The 20,539-nt window shown below is 42.2% G+C and overlaps 2 protein-coding genes across 13 annotated transcripts in view; one reads left to right on the top strand and one right to left on the bottom strand.

Moving 5' to 3' along the window:
• WNK1 (WNK lysine deficient protein kinase 1) overlaps positions 1-19,984 on the top strand; it is a 97,991-nt gene extending 78,007 nt beyond the window's left edge. For 6 of the 12 annotated variants that reach the window (XM_052667537.1, XM_052667530.1, XM_052667529.1 and 3 more), the window contains 10 exons: positions 1,890-1,973; positions 5,399-5,485; positions 6,176-6,245; positions 7,040-7,122; positions 7,641-8,278; positions 9,216-9,418; positions 10,664-10,858; positions 12,122-12,193; positions 17,874-18,061; positions 18,362-19,497. In XM_052667537.1, coding sequence (XP_052523497.1) covers positions 1,890-1,973; positions 5,399-5,485; positions 6,176-6,245; positions 7,040-7,122; positions 7,641-8,278; positions 9,216-9,418; positions 10,664-10,858; positions 12,122-12,193; positions 17,874-18,061; positions 18,362-18,676 — 1,935 coding nt within the window. In that variant the 3' untranslated portion in view covers positions 18,677-19,497. The other 6 variants (XM_052667531.1, XM_052667533.1, XR_008202630.1 and 3 more) reach the window with 5 other exon arrangements.
• NINJ2 (ninjurin 2) overlaps positions 1-20,539 on the bottom strand; it is a 508,566-nt gene that overhangs the window by 149,909 nt on the left and 338,118 nt on the right. The window lies entirely within an intron of this gene.

Raw genomic sequence — 20,539 nt, 5'->3', positions numbered from 1 at the left:
AACAACTTGGACTCAGCAGTTACTTTTTGAGCCCAGTGAGGCACTTCTTTCCATTTTAGATTGTATTCAGTTGCAAAGTAGACAATTTCTGCCACTTCAGCAGGAAAGTGTGTCTAGGAAGCTGGGGAAGAAACTTAGATGCAGGGCCATTCATTTATATTGAAATAGAGCTGAGAATTAAAGAAGGATCAGAAAATTGTAAAAACTAGCTAATGATTTAGGAATAATTGGAGCAGGTAGAAATTTGCAAAGTGGAAACCTATAATTACAAGTGCTTAGATTTAAATGGAATAAATGTTCGGGATTTTTGCTGTCTGTTGTAGGGAAAAATATCTCCTCTTTGAATTCTTCGCTTCTAAATTCTTCTGTGTTTTTTCAAATTTCATTTTCACTTTGTGTCATTTTTGAGCTTCTAGAGTTTAATGCTTTATTTTTCTGGGGTTTACTACACTGTAGGAGAAGGAGATGTTTTGTTTGCAGTCAACTTGTTAACCTGAACACTTTTGACTTGTATTATGAATGTATGTAAAGTGTATTTTGCCTCTTATTTATAAACTAAAGGATGAATTTACCACAGCTTAGTGAGTCACCATGCATCAGAACCAGTAATGTCCGTGTATATGATCTCAGCACACAGAAAAACTGCTGTAATGCAACTTGGCTTAGTTCCTGCCTCAACATTTTGGGAACAAGAGATAATTGTGTCCAGTATCTTCACTGGTCAGTTATTACTGCAATCTGAACTATTAGTTAAGCTGTGATAACATTGATAGAACTGGTTCTGCTTGTTGAAGACCACAGTAGGATTTTGGGCCAGTTACACACATCCAATGGTGTTCACTGTCATAAAGGGAAGCCAGGTGACTAATGCTGTAACTCATAGGACTGTCCTATGTTTCTGAAACTTCAGAAGTTGTGGTCAAGCCTCAAGGTTACAGCTGAGAAGAAGACTTGCAAATTGTGTAATGGGTCACTTAATTCCTAGGAGTTCCCACTTCCCTAACAATGGAAATAACTAACTGGAATGTACTGTCTGACCTTGCTGGGAGGCTTTGATCCCTCATTCTAACCTTTCCAGTTTCTCTAACTCCTACCACATAACCTGGATGACCTGCCCCTATCTGATTGCATGGCCTAGTCATCTTCTGTGGGTGCACAACACCCTTCAGGTTAACAAAAAAACCAAACCAAACCAAAACAAAAACAACAACAACAACAACAACAAAAAAAACAGCTCTGGAAATTGGTGTAAGAAGTTGATAAATACGCTTTTCAACAAGTGGAGACATCCTCAGGCATGACTTTCTCTGTTCAAATAATTGATTGGAGCTGTTTGCCAGAGGCACATGGCCTGGTGTTGTTAATGAGCCATTAAAATAGATCTGTTGTGAGGAGGTTGAGTGCACTCTTGCACTTTTTAATAAATGAAGCCTCTTGGAAATTTAGCTTTTTTTAAAAAAAAAAAAAATTATTTAAGAAATATTGCTGTGGCATTTCTTGCAGACTTGAAAAGAAAGTAACTGAGTTGCTATGCTCATAGACAGAGCAGCTTCCTTATAATGGAAATTGTGACTACTCAATCTGGATCTGAACAATACAAGCAAAAAACCAAACAACTAAAACAAAAGAAGCAAAACAAAGACAACCAATCAACCAAAAAAAAAGAAAAAAAGCCTCCACAGAACAGCAACAAAACAACTGACAAACAGCCACCTACTTTCATTGTTGCTGAACTCCACAAAGATTCTCTGCTGACTTTCCAGGAAGGAAGTCTCCACAGAAAAAACACAGAGGCCTCTGTCATAGGGCATGATTGACCGTAGCTTGGTATCTGATCCTTCGGTTGTTCTGTGTCTGATGGACTCGCGTTTCCTCTTGGTTATCCATAGGTGCTACCAGTAGGTTCTGAACTTCCAGCTGGCACTCCGTCCAGTGAGCCGCTGCCACCTTTTCCAGGACCTTCACTAACTCAGGTGCTACACGAGTCAGCAGATTTTATCTGCCTCTTTTTCTTTCAAAGGGCATGTTTCGATTAAACTCTCCATTGCATGTTATTAATGTCTGTTTTTCTTGTCTTTTGGCATAGTAACCCCTTGTGTGTAAACGTAGCAGTGGGCAGAGTTGCTTCAGCACTGTAGATTTAGCTTGTCCTTTGGGCTGCTCTACTCAATGTCTGAAATACAGGAAGAGTAATTCAGACTTGAAGTTATTCAGTATTTCAATCTGAACAGTAGAGGTTTTTGTAAAAATGTAACGCAGGTGAGTTTTCTTCATACAGTGAAAAGTTACAGGAGCAAAGTAGCTCTTCATCGAAGCTGTACATACCACAATTAATTGTTAACATTAATACAGATCTACTGGTTTTCAGAGTTCTTGGTTAAGTTTTTTCCTGTGGTTACTACGAGACTCTAATTTCAACAGATTTTCAGTTTTGTAAAAGGTCTGTGATGCTCCTAATCCTAAACAGGAGTTGAAATATAACAGTGGCTTCACCTTGTTCAATTTCTGTTGTGTGTGCAGCAGTTAGCTTGCATGTTCTATATGTGAGTTGGACAGGTGATCAGTTCAAGATCATAGAGATTAAAACTGCCTTCACTTCGATTTTTTAAGAAACAGAGCAAATGTAGAAGAAAAATGAGACAAAATTGTTTTTTGGATCTTCTAAAGCTGTGCAGTGAAATGTAAGATGGAAACATTATGGTTCAATATACCAAGAACAGCTGAAAAAATAACTAGGCAAAACCCATGAGATTTTGAGATGGAAGTATGGTGCTTCTGAAGGAATTATATTAGATACATAAAGATATATTATATTTTTAGAATAATATTCAAATGTCCTTGGGATAGAATTGGCCTTGGTTGTTTTTTTTTTGTTTTTTTATTCAAACCTGTATAGACATTATGGTTGAAAAGGTGCCTACATGAGGCTCAGAGTAATTTTCTTGTAAAAGTGACACTACCTGTGTATGTGTACTTTTCATAATATTCACCTCTTCCATCTGTGGCTTTGGTCTGCGGAAAATACTCTTGGAATACATCTAAATCTGCATTTTTACTGTCTTTTCGTAGAAAGGAATTATTCATTTAAGACTTAACTATAATTTTAAAGCACTGCCAGTATAATAGCTACAGTACGAAGGCTTGTACTAACTAGCTTCCTGGCTGGACTTCTTTTGGATTTCTGACCACAGAATTTTAGTGCTGACTGTGAGCTAACCTTGATAAAGTTCTGCTTCTTGACACTCTGGTAACGGTCTGGCTCTCATCTCTTGAAACAGTGCTCTTGAATTCGAGTTTCACTTATGGAAGTGCTGACATTTAAAATGACCTGTAAAAGGTCGTTTTATTCTTTGCAAGCTGTTCCTTTGTTGGGCTTTACAATAGCCTGTGAGAACTTTTCAGTCTGAAAGGATTTAAATTGACTGTTACACAAAGGGATAATGGAAGAAAATTGTAAATAATTTAAACTCTGCTAAGGCAAGTTTGCTTAATGAGCTGTCATGACTTCCATTAATTCTACAGCTAAAACTGCAAAAACAGAATTATATATATTTGGATACTAATCTTCAAAGATTCTTTTTGAGCAGGATTTCCTTTTGTCTCTCAAATGGGAGGAATGTAGTAATACCTGGTTCCAAAGGCATGAAAGGAGTTGAGCAGCAAGGCATGGTAGCAGCTTTTATTTTGGTTATGGCATTAATAGACCCTTTTTCCATTTTACGGTTTTTTATCCTCCAACACTGTCTGAGCGGAAGCTATGTTTATTCAGTGATTTCTCTGGGTACCCCAATAGATGTCATTTTTCTAGGGAATCTCTCAGACAAGTTTGCATAGGATCTAGAATAGAGGTTAGAATGGAAACAGTCTAATAAGCCAGAATTACAAGATGCTGAAAGTTGGCATCTTGTCTTGACTGTTCTTATTCTACCACCTTCTTAGTCCTCGTAATGGAGCAAATGCAAGTTAGTAATAGTAATACATCCAGGCTCAGTCAGTGAGTCCTTGCAGATGGCCTTTGTATTCAGAGCTGCTCCTAGGTTTTCTTTTTTCTAAGAAGTATGTTTAAATCTTTGAAAGTGATAAGAATACATCCATTATTTAGGAAGTATTATGCGGTGTGAAAAGGCAGAAATTTGTGCTCTGCATGCGCGAAAACGGAGTTGGGGTGTTGCTCATTAATTGTATCATGGAAAGGAGAGTGCCACTGTATTTGCTTTTACTTGCTGCTTTCTGGTAGGCTGAACATGATTCATTAGGAATGGGTATGTTCTGGCTCCAAACTGAGCAAGAAGCTAGTTGTCTTATGTGGAGCTGTGAGATAGTGTTAACAAGCAGAATCTTTTCCTCCAGCTGCTGGAACCTGTAGCTTTTTTTTAATACTGTTCAGCCAGTTCTTTTGAAATATGATTTTCTGAATGAGGGGGGAGTTGCCAATTTGGTGATAATTCATCTGTATTCACCAACAGTGGCAGCAAATGGATCTGGAAACAATTAAAATGAGTCACATTAAGTTCATACTGGTTCAGGTCATCGCTTAGAACTGGTTATCTTGGTAATCATTTTCCCCCAAACTCAACGCAGCGCTAACCACTGGTGTGGTTCATCCTACAGCACTACTGCTAACGGCTTTCTTCTGTTTACTGTAGATGTTTCTATGAGGATTTGTGGTATAGAAAAGGCCAAAATACAGCTCTCTGGTTTGTCACTTGCAAACAGCTTACCTAATTTCACCTCTCATTTGAATTCTAAAACCTGCCTTGGTGTAAGAGACAAAATGGGAGAAGATTGATTGGATCAAATCTAGATAACTGCTAAGAGCCTTTGCTGCTGTTGTATAATATGGACTGGAAAATTATTGACTTGTCTTAGAATAGATGGGTTTGTCTTTCTTTCTGGTTTTGTCAGTAGCTCATTAAGCAACATTTTTCCTTTGTACAAGTTTCATAACCAGCAGTCCAACTGCATGTCATCCCAAGACCAGTTTTTGGATAATTTGTTCCTCAATTTTTGAAAGTATGGGCATGTTTCTTTTTTTTTTTTTTTTTTTTGTGAGTTTTCTTAGTCATAACAAGTTTGTGTAATCCTTGTAGACCAAAGACTGTAGAACCTGGAGACTTAGACTGTCTTTACACAATTCTCAAGGGTGGGAATGCAAACTTTGTGAAAAATGGATGTTTCAGTTAATGTTTCTTCTCTGCTTATCCAAATGTGTTGCTTAAATTGTTTTCAGCCTTCCTGTGTTGCACATGTTAAATGTAAGCACGTAGCAAGGGAAAGACAGAAATATAAAAACAGTGCTGACTGCTTTAAATTTTAGTATTAAATGTGGCTATAGTTTTAGAAATGTGTGTATTTTTCTTGAGCTGGGGCAGCTGTTTACTGTTTCCTCTCTCATCAGTCCCAGCAGCCACTGGAAGATCTGGATGCTAAGCTGAGGAGAACCCTTAGTCCAGAGACCGTTCCAGTGACATCAGCTCCTGCCTGTGTACGTTTGCAATACTGACAAATAGTACTCTCAAGTAACCAGTGTTTTCTCAAGTTCATGCACTTAAGTCACTGCCTTTAATATCACTGCACGAGTCTATAGGCTTCTAATTAAAAACAGAGAGTCTTCCTATAGTGTGTGGGACAGAGCCAAGCGAAATGGAGGAAGTATGTAGGTTGCAATAGATACTGTATATCCTGAGGCTAGTTCTGGGATTAATTCATAACCCATCTTTTTTGGCAAAGCCATTAATATCACAGAACTAAAATGGGAAACAGGGGAAAAGAAGGTGCTAAACTAGCACTATGTGGGAAGTCAGTCGTAATTTAGGAGAGATGTTTAAAGCGTAGGTTTCAATTCTTAAGAGTCTATTGAAATATTGATATAAAAAGATGATAGAAAAGGATGATAGTGATTAACATTGATCTCCAAGTGACTATTCGTGCATCACTTCTGCAGAGCAAAAGGGGAGGTTCTGCTGGTAGTCTTGTGTTGCAAGGCATGCAAAATCTGTTGCTGATGTTGCTTGCTTTGGAGATGAAGAGATCTTCTGTTAGTCCTACGATGGATCGTTTGTTAGACCTGATGGAATTAAAAAATGCTGTTACATGCACTATGGTAGATTACTTGGAGTTGAATCGAACTGCTGATTCTGATTATTTTTATTTTATTTCTCTCCTGAACTTCTAGTCTGTGCCCTCAGTAGCATCTACAGCAGTTACTGGTCTGGTGTCCACAGCAGCACAGCCTCTAAAAGATGGTAAGACAGCCGTTGTTATTTCAGATGATTTCTTAGCACAGAGATTTAATGCAAAACTGAAACAGGTTAGCAACTTGTAAGGATATACAACATTTAGATTGCAAGTGCAATGACAAAACTTTAAAAGCTAATAAAGCCAACAGAAAAATAAAATAGTCCCTTTCTGGTGTGCTTGATAGATAACTACGTCATTAAGCTCCTTTTCCTATTAGAAAATGAGTTCATTTGCCTGTTAATTTTAGATAGTAAAAGTAAGCAAAGTGAAAAGTTGCTGAATAAACCCAACAAGCTGTCCAACAGAATTAGTTTAAAAATAGAATGTTATTTTTCAGCTTTGTAACCTTATACTGCTAGTGCATACAATAATAAAATCAGGAGCTACCATCTAAGGATCCAGCTCTGAAGGCTTCATGCAGCCCTGAGTAAATGTTTATACCGTTTCTTAAATGTACCACTTTTCTATTATTAAGAAATTGCCTCCAGCGTTTGAATTTTATGTAGTCACCATGGGTGTGGAATTGAAATATGCTATTTCTTAGATAAATTTCATTTGTTTTTTATTTTTGGCTACTTCACATCCTTGCTTGAAATCAAAGTGTACTTTTTTATCACAATATAAAAGTACATTTCTGGTAAGTCTACTGCACAACAGAACTTTATAGAAAAACAATTTTAAAATTTTAGTTTGGTATTATACATGGCAGAGCTGAGAAAGGAGATAGGTTCCATAAATCCAAAGGCATGCTAATTTTCTTCTCAATCCCATTCTCCTTTATTTGTTTGGTATTTTTTAGCTTCAGCATCTTATGGTGGAGAAAGCAGTGGTATGGCTTCCACAACAACAGGAGCTGGCATTCTTAAGATGGGACGGTTTCAGGTAGGCTCTGGGGGTCCTTATAGCAGCCTTCCAGGACCTGAAGGGGTCTACAGGAAAGCTGGGAGGGAGTTTTGATAAGGGCAGGTAGTGATAGGATGAGGAGAAGGGCTTTAAACTGGCAGAGGGTGGATTTAGACTACATATCAGGAAGAAATTCTTTTCTGGGAGGGTGATGAGACACTGGAACTGGTTGCCCAGAGAGGTTGTGGATCCCCCCCCTCTAAGGAAGCATTCAAGGCCAGGCTGGATGGGACTTTGAGCAACCTGGTCTAGAGGGAGGTGTTCTTGCCTATAGCAGGGGGGTTGGAACAGAATGATCTTAAAGGTCCAGCCCAACACAAACCATTCTATGATTCCATGTTAAACTGATTTGGATGTTCATAGAAAATCCTCACCAAGCAACTAGTGAGCAACTAGTTGTTTCCCCCCCCCTCGTATGGTTCTGCTATGTAATGTAAATAAGTGCATCATGCTAAGGAAGAACTTAGAAGGTCTGTATGATTGCATTTCTGTTGTAGGTATCTGTGGCAGTGGATGATGTGCTGAAAGAGAGTGACAAACCTGAGACTAAGCCGCTGCAATTTGAAACCACCTCCTCTGATTCCTCCCCTCTTTCTGGAAGCAGTCCAGAGAGCACCCTGGTAAAGCAGGCTGGAGGGCGGAAAAGCGAGGCTGTGGCACATGGCATTCCTCAGCCAGTTCCTGTGCTGCAGTTGCCAGTAGACGATGGTCAGCCTACTAAGGTTGGACGCTTCCAGGTAACAACAACAACAGATCAAGTGGGGCGCTTCTCAGTGTCAAAGACTCAGGATGAGGTCACCTGTGCAGAGAGAGAGCCAATGACTCTCCCTCTCTCTGTGGACTTGGAACAAGTTGCTTCTTCAGCTGCAGCCCCTAGGAAAGAGTTGGAGTCGAGGCAGTCCCCACATATGAATGGTCCGTCCTCTGAACCAGAGGCTGCTTTCTTGAGTGGAATGGCTAAGGATCTGGATGATGGCTCAGCGAGTCCAGACTCCCTCCAGGCCACAGCGTCAAAGATCAGCCTCCCTGTTCAGAGTCTTAGCAACTCGTTCAATTCTTCCTACATGAGCAGTGACAACGAGTCAGATATTGAAGATGAAGACTTGAAATTGGAACTCCGTCGATTACGGGAGAAGTAAGGCTTTTTCCTTCCCTTGTGCATGTGTGAAATGTGTAGCAAAGGCTTAATATGAATTTCATTTCATTTCCTCTGGACTTCACTTTTCACAAAGGAAAAAAGCTAGCCTTCTTTAAAAAGAAACTAAAGCTTTCTTAAGTGTCAGGACCCACTGTCAGTGTTTACATGGGAAATAAAATTATTTAGTGGAAAAGTAATACATAATGATCCCAAACAACAGGTATGTGCACTTGGTATGTTAATTTTCTAATCTGTAATCTCAGTGTGTGTGTTCAAATACAGATTGCCACACTGTGGATAAATCTATGTAGATGTACAGAAGTTTTTGCATATCTCTGAAATTTAGTAGATAGTGGAAATATTGTTGTCTGTCTTGAAAATGGCAATCAACTTTGCATTTCTAGTAAGTGATTCTGGTGTTCTCCACTTCCTGGAGAATCCCTGTTGATTTAGAAGAAAATTGAGAAGTCAAAGAATGTGACTTAATATTGAACTTATATTGAAAACTGACTTTTTAGGACAGCTGGCTACTGCTCTGAAAAAAATGCTTCAGTATGAATGTTGAAGCCTCCAATGCCATATGTTTCAGAAAACAGTGTTCTAGCTATTCCTATAGCATTTATGATGAATGATTTGATTGGTTTGTTTGCTGTGTGTTCTTGTTTATACATATGTTTATTCTGGTTTTGAGATTACAATGCTGGAAACTTTGTGTTGGAATTCCTAGTCATTTTTAGACAAAATGGAAAAAACAAGCATTTTGCCATATGTATTCAGTGATTGCTTGTGGAAGGGATTTATTTCATCTGCTCTTAAATGTTTATGGGAGTTTGACCAAACAAGCTGATCAAGCTTGACTGGAGGGGAGGGATTGTTACATGTACTACAGCTGTGTGCATACAGTTTTGTAAGTGATGCTCTTGCAACTTGTTAGGCACCTTAAAGAGATCCAGGAGCTGCAGAGTCGCCAGAAGCAGGAGATTGAATCACTATACACAAAACTAGGAAAAGTCCCACCTGCAGTCATTATACCCCCTGCTGCACCCCTTTCAGGAAGGAGGAGACGACCCACTAAAGGAAAAAGCAGCAAATCCAGTCGTAGCAGCTCCCAGGGAAATAAGAGTCCACAGCTGTCAGGTAAGGCTTTCTCTCTTTTTTTTTTTTAATAAATAAGATAGAACTGACTAAGTGCTACCAGTCACTTCCAGACTGATACGATTCTTCTGCTGCACCTTGCTCTCCTGCACTCCCTACTCCAAGCTCCTCCACTGCCTGGACTACAAAGTCATTTAAGTTGCTTTTGCTAGTTGATAGTTTTGCCTTTTGCAATTTACTTAAACTATATTACATTGTTTTGTAAGAGCAGTTTAAAATTGTGGGTATGGGTTGTTTTGTTTTGTTTTTGTTTGTTTTGTTTTGGTTTGGTTTTTTGAGATTAGTGATGGGGCTATAAGAGGACTGGGAATCAATCCAGAGTGTAAAGTATAAATTTACAAAGGGAATTTTTTTTTTCCCCATAAAATCATAGAATCCTTAGAGTTGGAAGGGACCTTTAAAGGCCATCTAATCCAACTCCCCTGCAATGAACAGGGACACCACAGCTGAATCAGGTTGCCCAGGGCCTGATCCAGCCCTGCCTCAAAAGTCTCCAGGAATGGGGCATCAACTACTCTTGTTTTCTCCTGAAAATGGTTTTATAGAATGGGAATGGTATCTTCATCCATCTTCAAAAATGATTTTTCATACTTCAGAGCACTTAAGCATGGTATTGCCAGAAATCAAAGTCACAACTGATGGATGTTGAAGTAGTGAAGTTTTAGGGAGTGACAATTCTTTGTACTTTGCAAATTAAGAAGATTTCAGTTATCAAGGCTTCATTTCTCATTAAGACAATTTTTACAATAAATTGAAAAATAGTTCTGTGCCTGACTGACATGGGTGTCAGATGTTATCTATCTGTAGATGTCACTCACATCCTGCCCGTAAGCGGAAATATTTGTTTTATACTCTGACTTTGGCAGCTCCATGTCGTGTATGAGGGTCTGTATCTAGTTGCACTGTGCTCACTTCTGGTTTATTATATGATAGAGGAACTCTGTGTGAGCGTGTGACAGTGAGTTCCCTTAAGATTGAAGAAAAATTATTTTAGTCTTAATACTTTCCAATATGCTGGTGTAGTCCTTCCCCTGCCTCTCTCTCACCTGGAATTGTCAAGTCCAGAGGATGAATATACTTCCCCTCCCCTGCACTTTTCTCCATTGCTAGCATAATAACTCAGTCATACGTTTTGCTGTTCTCCATTGGGTGCACTGAAAAAAAGCTCAGAAAATGACACGGGGAAGCTGAAAGGTTCATTGTGTTTTGCCTTCATTCCTTCTCCAGGCAATTTGTCAGCTCAGAGTGCACCATCAGTCTTGCCCCCGCAACAGACTCTTCATCCTCCTGGTAGTGTGCCAGAGACTGGACAGAATCATTTGTTACAGCCCCTCAAACCTTCACCTTCCAGCGAAAACCTCTACTCTGCCTTTACCAGTGATGGTGCCCTTTCAGTACCAAGCCTTTCTGCGCCAGGCCAAGGTAAGACTTCAGATGGATTTAGTGACAAGTCTTGCACCTTTACTGCTGGTGAAAGAATCTACTTGATGCCACTTGATGTTTAATACACGTCATAAAGTAGACAGGGAATTCGACCCCAATGCATGCAAACTGAAAAGAGTGTATGTTTTGCAACTACATTTCTAGCTTCTCACATAAACAGAAGGTGCCAGGAACGTTAAAATAATTAATATATAGCATGTGGCCCTGTCTAATGAAAACACCAAGGAGAACACAAGAGAATGCAGTGTGGTGGTGGCAAGCAATATTCTTCTGACCTGAGAGAAGGTGGTGTTGGCTGCAAGGGTGAGGAAACAAAGGAGAGAGGTAGAGGAAAGGTGGGTTCAAATGTGAGATTAAGGATGAGGCAGAATAGCTTTGTTGATAATAGGTAATTGAAATGGTAGGAAAATTTCGGAAGACTCACTCTTTCTTGAATTTGAAACTGCTGTGGCTGTTTCTGTTGAAAATTTTTTGGCAATAAAAGGAAAAAAAGAATTATGTTCTTCATTTATGCGTTAAAGAGTTATCCTGGTCAGCAGCATAGGAGGATGGAATGGTGTAGGAATAAAATGTTCATTTTACTCAAGTTGTGGATTGCTTAGGTAGTGTCAGGTCATCTCTCACTCAGCCCCAATCTATTTTGGAGGGAGGACTTTCTTCCTTGTCAGTTGCTCAGGAGATGATAGTTTGATTCGTTTGCTTCTATGAAAGTAGTTGCCTCAGTTTTTTATGTGTTAGCATCTTTTTGAAAAGCTTTACCATAGTCTGATTAAATGCATCAAATGAAACAAATATTACTGCTGAATTTGGAGAAGTACAAACGGAAAACAGAAATCGACTTTCTGAAAGAATTTTGGGAAGAATTTTCTGTAGAGATTTTTGTGTTGAACTGCTCAAGTATTTTGGAGCTACTTGCACCTCCTTGTATCTAGAGTTGTGCAGTATCTTCTACAAGCAGACGCTTTTGCTGGCGTTTGGCTTTCCTACCAATGGAAACCCCATTGCTGGGTTATAAACTGGAGGTTAACACAGCAAACTTGGCCTCATGTCCGCTGTATTGAAGGCGAGTCTCTTCACTCCGTATGTTGTCTGCATACTCTGTGGTCTGCTCTTGGAAGCTTACTCTTGTGTGCCATGTTAATGCATTTCACCCTTCCAACCTCAAGTTGCTAACATCTTGTAGTGGTGTTCTGTCTCTTCTCCTCTCCTTTCTCTGTTCTTCCCGTTTTTGTTTTCTCACAGGCTGTGCGAAGTTTAACTGTGCATCTGAGAGAGTGACGTTCAAGCCTGGTGGCAGGAGGACCCGATTTCTGAGTACGCCCTGCTTGGCTCTTTGTGTGTAACACCTTTACTCCTTCCTTGTCTTTTTTGTTTTGTCTTTTTGTTTTCTTCTGCTGCTTGGATCTGTTTCATGCAGCCCATCCTCATGTGCCGCCTTGTATTCCCTTCCATTCCATGGCTAGGCTGAGTTGCTCTTAGCATACCTTTGGAAGTTTGGGTTCTCGTGTTAGGTATTCTGTTTTTTTAAACTGTTTTAACAAACACTGATTTCTCTAAGCTTTTGGTGGAAACTTTTCTGGGCAGGTCAGTGAAATGGCAGAAATTGAGGTTGGCTTGCCAGATGTAGTACACTGGGCCTTTTCTTTTGGCCTGCTTATTAATTACGCTTCAGTATATGTTAGCTGCCATGAGACTTGCAGGGGAACTATTCTTTCCTTCAGAAACAGTGAGGAAGATTTGTTTCCCAAATTATTCCTTTGTTGGGCACTGTTGTAACTGATGGTGGAGGGGATGTGTTGCTTCCTTCCAGCAGTGTGCTTGCTGTGCAAGTTGGGTGTTTATGCATGCTGTCAGCACCAGTGCTGATCACAGTGCAGAGCATTGATGCCACCTGTAGGCAGTTAACATTGACTTTTTGTGTTCATTCACAGATGGAGAGTAAAAGATTGAAACTTAAAAATAGTTACAGAATATTTTCAGGTCAACTCAAATGGGCCACAGATTTGGAAGCTCTTAGTGTGAATCAGAGTCAGATTAAATATGATGCACACATAGCAGTGCAGGTGGGGAAATGGCCATCTTCAGACATTCTGTCAACCCTTGCAAGTTACCTTGCAGCCTTTCTCAACATCTTTTCACTGGTGCTTACACTACGCCAGATTAAAAAAGAGAGCCTCAAACTTCTGATGTGATTGTCTGAACTAACAGTGTGCTTGAGCTGAGGCTGCTGCTGCTGCAATGCTTCTTTTTTTTGGGGGGGGGGTGGGCTGCAACATCTCCCATGCTGCTGCTGCAGGCTGGACCCTTTAAATGCTCTGACATTTGTTTCCCAGACTCCAGAATGAGTTGATACGAGAGTTCTGAATGCTGAAAAGAGACCTTCAGTTGCTGCACTGCCTAATGTACCATGCATCTGTAGCATCTGTCGAGCTGCACTTGGCAGCCAGAGATTTGTGTGCAGGAACAAGACGTGGCCTTCTGCAGAGACAGCTGCAATACAACCAGCACGATCTTCTAAGGCAGTGGAGTCAGAGAGGGGAAACATATTTGTGGCTGCTGAATTTTGCAGTGATACCTCATTGGATTTTAGATATATTACTGTGCGGATGTGCAGTAACAAACATCTGCAGTTCAAAGACTTAGCAGCTCCTTTCTTGGAAATACTCACATGCTTACCAAAGTTAACTCTTCAAAATCCTCTCTTGGCTGCCCCATCCTTTGTAATGAACAACTACTCTACTTCTGGAATTGACAGTGAACTGAATGTGAGAGTGTCATGTACTTCTAAGGCTCTGGCTTGCTGCAAATTGTGCACCATCTGGCTCTAAGAATACATTGGCATATCCTCTACCTGCGGGGCTTGTGCTAAGAAAAATGGATTCTTTTTGAAATGCGTGTTGTAGCTGTCCTGCAAAAGCAGGTCATACTCATAGAGGCATGGCACAGCTTGGCCTGGCGCTCAGCTCATTACAGGCTGCTTGCTTCCTGGAGTCCTGTCCTTCGAGTGCTATTGCAGACTGTTATGGAGAGTGACAACTGGGGAAGATGCTGGGTTCGAATCAGCAGCGTTGAGGAAACAGTGCAGTAATTGATGCTTGTAACTGTGCGGCGGGAGAAATAGAGTGGTACAGCCTGGCAGGGAAGGTCTGTCCCACAGACCTGGGGAGGCCTGAGAGAACAAGGTGACAAACCATGAGTGCACTTGGCTTATCAAATTCTTCTCACTTGATGACAGTCAAACTTGATAGCTGTGAAATGCTTTCTGCGCCCTGACAAAAATGCAAGATGTATTTGCTTTGCTTTAGTAGTAATGGGCAGTTGAAACCGTAAATGTGTTCTGCCATTCCTCACTGCAGTTTGGGAATTCTGAAATACTGAGAAATAAATGCAGAAGGCCAAACCATTTCTTTTTCTGAAAATACAGCCCACGAAACTGTCAGAGCAATCTTGGGCTTTTTCCTAGAACATACCAGAACTTTCAGGAGCCCTGCTGTGCCATGCCCTCTGTTTCTCACCAAGCTTTTCGTACTGTTTGCTGATACTAAACATTTCTCACTGTTTCTCTTATCTTTAACAAATGACTCTCTCTTTGTGCTTCAGGGAAGATGGTGAAAAAAGTCTGTCCTTGCAACCAGCTCTGTAGTAATTATCTTATTTCTGTTATCTCCAACTCCTGACTGTAAAGCTGTTCATTGGCTTTTTCTGGTCACCGAAGCCTTGCCTCCCTGACTCTGTCCCTAGCACAGCATCTGTCTGTCTCTGTTATGCCCTCTAATGTGTACTCTGTTGTTAGCATAGCTGTACAGCGTGGCTATTACCTTTGCAGAAGAGTGGAGGCAGAGCCTCACCTTCCCTGAGCAACTCCTTGCTCCCTGCTAATAACAGTGAATTGAGCATCGAGGACAGCTGCTCACTGCGATGTGCTAATGCTGTACCCTTGAGCAGCTGCTTTCTGTACGTATCTGATGGGTTCTGCCATCTCAGTGACAGCTCCAATGGCAGAGTGTCCTTCAGCGTTGCAAGAGTAAGCCATCTGACCTCTATCCGTGTCCTGAAGTAAGAGATGTCTAGAAAAGCCAGCATGTGGTCACGTCACTGAAAACGGCTTAAAGGTGCCTTTTGACAGTGCCTTTGTCACTCATGGTGAGATTTAACAATAATAAAAAAGAAGGCTGGGTGTAAAATGAAGGCATTGTAGGTGGCAGGCTGAAGAAGCAGAAGCCTGTTTCACTTCAGGTCCCTTATGTCAGAGTAGGACTGAGGACGGCTGCTGTGACCAAGCAGGAATGCGGGGGTTTGTTTCCATTAAATGCCACGAATTGAAACGCTTCCTTCTCACACTCTTCTGAATGGCAGCTTCAGTAGGCAGAAACTACATCAGGGTTAAAATGTGAAGTTCCTAAGAAGTCAGTTTTTACACTGATACTGTGGGAGCTCCCAGTAATTTTACAGCTCACTTCTTATAGCGTAGGTTGGTCTGCCTCAAGTTGTCTGTGACTTGAGATTGGAGCTCCGTACTAAAATCACTTTTCAGATAAAGCTCTTTGCCCCCCACCTTTCCTATCTGCCTTAAACCCTGGATTAAACACTCAGCCAGTCCTCTTCAAAACACTTCAGCTTTTCTAAGTGATTTTTCACATCTCTGGATGATTGTTCTGTAGTATTTTGTAATTAACTCCCTCCATTGCGCGGCCTGAAGAGGCTCTTCAAGCATAGAGCCACGGTCCCAGGTTGCCAGCTGTGCACTTATTGATTAACATAGAAATATGAGACACGAGAACCAGATATTGGCCATCATGAAGAGTATGAGAGTGAGTGTATCAATCCCTGCATGAGCCCTCATGGTGGAATGTGGTTGTTACTGGTTCCACACCTCATCTTGAGTACCTCTTTGTTATTTTTGCCTGTTTTGTGTTTAATTTCACCTTCTTTTTCTCGGTCACTGTTATTATTAAATAAGATGTGGTGCATGCTTAAAGTTTTCATTATTTTATCGTAGATTTTTCCTTTCCACCTTATGGTATGTTTCTGTTAGCATTCATCTGAGCTGCAGCTGCACTCCCTGGTCAGGGAACCCTATTCTCTCCTTCCTTGTGCACTGTTGCATGCCTCTGCCTGCCTGTAACAGCTGCTGTCCCTCTGGTGAGCACCCTCACTGGGAGCCATCTCCATGCTTGAGCTGGATCTGGTGGGAGGGAGTTGTGTCCTTCCCTCCTCAGCACTACTAGAGGCGGTAACACTTTGCTTATTTGTCCTGCGTAGTAAGTATGTCACCTTCCTAATTCACTCCTTATTATAAAGCATTCCTGCAGGGGTTTGGAGCCAGTTCTTTCTTTGATGCCATGGTTGCAGGGAGCGGGGCAGCTAGCCAGGGAGGGCAGCACGGAGGAATTAGAATTGCAGAATCATTAAGGTTGGAGAAGACATCTGAAATCATTGAGTCCAGTCAGCAGCCCACGCCTGCCGTGCCCACTGCCCACGTCCCTCAGTGCCGCGTCCACACAGTTACTGAGCACCTCCAGGGTGGTGACTCCACCACCTCCCTGGGCAGCCTGTGCCACTGCAGCACCACTACTGAGAAATCAGCTGTCAGACAGGGGACAACGACTGTCATTCGGCCTTGGCAATGGAGATGACTGTCTTTGCTAGGATTTTTGATCCTCAACTTTTTAAATCAGTTTTCTCCAGAAATTCTGCCATATGCTCAGGTTATCCTGGGCTTCCCAATTGCAGCCTTCAGAACAAGCAGGTAGAAATATATGAGGCTATTTGAAAACCAGTTAGGTGAAGATGCTTGCAGTGAATGCAGGGTTTAGCTCTACACTGACAGGAACTAATTATGTTTAGTTGGTTTTGAGCCAAGTGGATTTGAGAAATGTAGATTCATTCTGCCTTCCCCATGGTCCTACTGGTCCCACATCTGGAAATGAAGATACTTCTGGAATGTATTCATTCCACATCTGAAATGAAGGTACTGCTGGGAATTCAGAATTCTTACCTGATAATAAACAACTTTTGCTACTGCTATGTTATCTGTCTTGTGAAAAGCTTCATTTTGAGTGAAGCTGTGTGCTTATTAGGGCGAGACAGTGAGTAAGGCTACTAAACACAGAACTTCTGGATGTTTTCTGCAGCGTGCTGTTCAGCCAGCTTTCTAGAAGCACCAAATTCCCAGTATTCATGTGTGGGGCTTTTGTTCTTGTGGTCAACCCAGTGAACAGAAATTTGTGTCAAAGCACATCCAAGGAACTGGTCTCATTTCTGCCTTCTTTAAGCTGTGTTAGTCATTTACATTGAAATGCTTGTTCTTCAGACTAGGAAATCTGAACATAATGGCAAAAAAGTGCTTTCAGAGGCAAAAAGCAAAATTTAACACAGTGCAGACTTCCCCTGCTGATCCCTGCTCTTTAGTGGATGAAGACAGTCCTGTCTGGTTATGCTCAAGTATGGCAGCTATTGGAAACAACAGTTGTTGTATCTCACTGTGGCTTTTTGTGTAATCTGAGTGAATTTTTCCTCTTCATTTTATGAAGTGGAGATAATTTTCTACAGAGCAGCTGGCTGTGCTGTTTGTAGTACTCCATATTCAGCATCCAGCATTGTCCTCTAAGGTGGAATTGACTTGTGCTGGTAGTGGTTGCTGCTGATTAAATGGTATAGGATGAAAGAACGACACGACTACTGTCATCTGGTGCTGAAATCTAATCTCCTTTTTCTTCTGCAAAGACCTATAGGCTGCTGCTGTTCCCCTGTAAAGATGACTACTTGCAGGACTTCTTGAAGGAAACATCTGTGAAATATTAATAATCTGAGGAAATGCCTGTAGGAGTCCTCATAGTTCCTACTTCAGCTTGTCTTGAAATTGAAACCTAGACTTAAGCTGCATGGCATTTTAATTGGCTCTCTATCGTTGTACCATTGCCACGATTATTAAATTCACTGGAGGAAGCTGATCTTGACCCCAAATTTTGACTCCCATTTCTTGTGTTTTTAGGGACCAGTAGCACTAACGCAGTCGGGGCTACAGTGAACAGCCAAGCACCCCAGTCTCAGCCTACTGCTATTGCCTCCAGCCGAAAAGGGACTTTCACAGATGACCTGCACAAGCTGGTAGATAACTGGGCCCGAGATGCCATGAACCTGTCTGGCAAGAAAGTTGGCAAAGGGCATAGCAACTATGAGGTAAGTTTTAACCCATAAATGTTTATGACTGTGACTGTCGGGTCGTCTTGCTATGTCAGAGTGTCAACCAGGTGGAGTACAGTCACCACGTATCCTGGACAACTGCGCTACAGAAATGTTGGGTAAACCTTGTGTGCACAGTGTGATATTGCGTGCTCTGGAAGGGAAGAGAGATAACTGAAGAGTAAAGAGAGTAAAGCCATGATGTGTTCTTCCAGACAGCCATTTGGAATGGCCTGCGGGGATAGCCGGTGGTTTGTAAGAGCAGCTGTTTAACTTGGAGGTTGGGTTTTCTTTCAGGGCCCTGGAATGGCAAGAAAATTCTCAGCACCAGGTCAGCTCTGTATCTCTATGACATCTTCCCTGGGTGCTACGCCCATCTCTGCAGCATCAGCTACCTCTTTAGGTCCCTTCACGAAGGCCATGTGCCCTCCGCAGCAGTACGGTTACCCAGCAGCGTCTTTTGCCGCTCCGTGGAGCGGGACGAGCGGTCCGGCACAGCAGCCACTTGGCCAGTTCCAGCCCGTAGGTGCCGCGTCTTTGCAAAGCTTCAACATCAGCGGTTTGCAGAAATCCATCAGCAACCCTCCAGGCTCCAACCTGCGGACCACTTAGCCCCGCTCGGAGACCGTGCTGGCTAGACCTGGGGACGGGACGTGGGGAGGGAGACGGGGCCCTTTGTCAACTCCTAGTGCTGCAATGAACTGGTTGCTTGCCAGACTGGGAATGAATTTCTCTTTTCCACCCATTGCTGTTAACTTTCTGTAAAGGGGGCTTCCCCACATGCTTTCAAGGGGGAGAAGGATGATCGGCGTCCTTACGATGGGACAGTTGTTTGGACTCGAGGGGTCCCGCTCTCGTGTGAAGCGAGAGCCGTGAAGATCAGTGACGGGGGCAGTTAACGCAGTCTTGCTGTAACATTTCTCTGGTTTGAGGCCGAATCCGCGTATGTCAAGATGGGAGAGTTGAATCCTAGCATGAGGCTTTAGCACACTTCTCTCCCTGAAGATCCGAGACCAGCTGTCCAGATCCCCCTCCTCTCCCTCTCCCCACTCGATCGTATTTGGCTCCAGAACGATGGGGCACCCGAATGGACTTGCAGTGCAGCCCGTGCTTGATAGGTCATTACTGCTTTAAGTAAGATATTAACAGCTTTGACTGCAGCATTAGAGCAATTTAAATTGTTTAAAGATTTTAAAAGTTCCCTGCGGACATGTACTTACCATCAGTTTTGATGTGGAAACACTGTGATATATAAATGTTGTTGGACAACAGTAGTTTAAAAATGAGTGGAATATAGAGGGTTAAAAAAGTTAAAAAGTAAAAAATGGGAAAAAAAGCTAGCTATATCCTTATACTTATTGGAGACACTTTAACTTTTTCCTTTGTATTTTCATTGTATTAGATAAATAAATGTGAATGTAAAATTGTATAAATTAATGTACTTGAATACTTGTCTGTTCTCCCAGTATGCTTGCTGGATATTTTAGTGCCTTGGACTTCTATTGCTTCTGCAGTTAGCGTTGTCTTCCCAGCAGACCCCAGGTGGACAGAGGGCAAGTTCAGAGAAGGCCGCGTTGGTTGTGCCTGTGGACGGGGGCCCGACCGGCGGCGTAGCGATGGCGATCGCGCGGTGGCGCCTGGAGGAGGTGCAGCGGGGCGCAAGCAGGCTCCGCGTGTTGGGAAACTTGGCCGAGGGGGTGACCCGATGGTGGTGGTGCGATGAGGGCCAGGTGGGGTGGGACGGAGGGTTGTGCGTGAAGCCAGAATGAGACGGAGCGCCGTTGTGTAGGGGCAGGAGGTCTGGATCAGGAATGCAGAGGATGGGGAGAAGGAGTGTCTATGGGAAGGGTCCCACGTAAGATGCAGTGTGACTCCACCTGTGAAGTGGTGAAGGTGTTTGGTCAGGATGTGACTTGAGGGAGAGGTGCCGTTCCTCGTTGGCGTGGGCTTGTCTTGCTGGGATTGCTTTTCTTTCTTTGTTTTGTTGTGTTTTATGGGTTTGTTTTTTTTTTTTATCCATTGAAGCCAGGAACAGTCGTCCTGGCACAATGTCCATTGCCGGCAATGGATGCACTTGAAACAGCCGGCATCACGAAATTTCCTCAGTCTCAGTTGGATTTATGCTCCAACTCTAACAGATTTCCAGCTGGTACCAGGACTGTAGCCGTCACCTCTTAGTTAGCTGTACTGTACCTTTGCTGTGTTCATTCTCCCTTTTCATATTTAAGAATACTGGTTTCCTCTACAAAGTTAAAATAATACCAGCCAGTATTTTACACATTTTGCAAAGAGCTGTGAAGGATCGCTGCTGCTTCCCAGCACTGGGGCAGCTTGCTGGTGTCTGGAAGTTGGTGCACCCAGGAGATTGTTCCTTGCCCAAATCATTTTTCCTGAGAGTGTTGTTCCCCTGTGGAGCCTTAACAGGGAGTTTTTCTGTCTGTGAGTGTTCTCACTTGAATTTTTATTTTATTTTAT

The sequence above is a fragment of the Tympanuchus pallidicinctus genome, unplaced genomic scaffold (assembly GCF_026119805.1).
Source record: "Tympanuchus pallidicinctus isolate F22 unplaced genomic scaffold, pur_lepc_1.0 scaffold8, whole genome shotgun sequence".
In the NCBI taxonomy this organism is placed as follows: Eukaryota; Metazoa; Chordata; class Aves; order Galliformes; family Phasianidae; genus Tympanuchus; species Tympanuchus pallidicinctus.
This window is presented reverse-complemented; position numbering and strand designations above follow the sequence as displayed.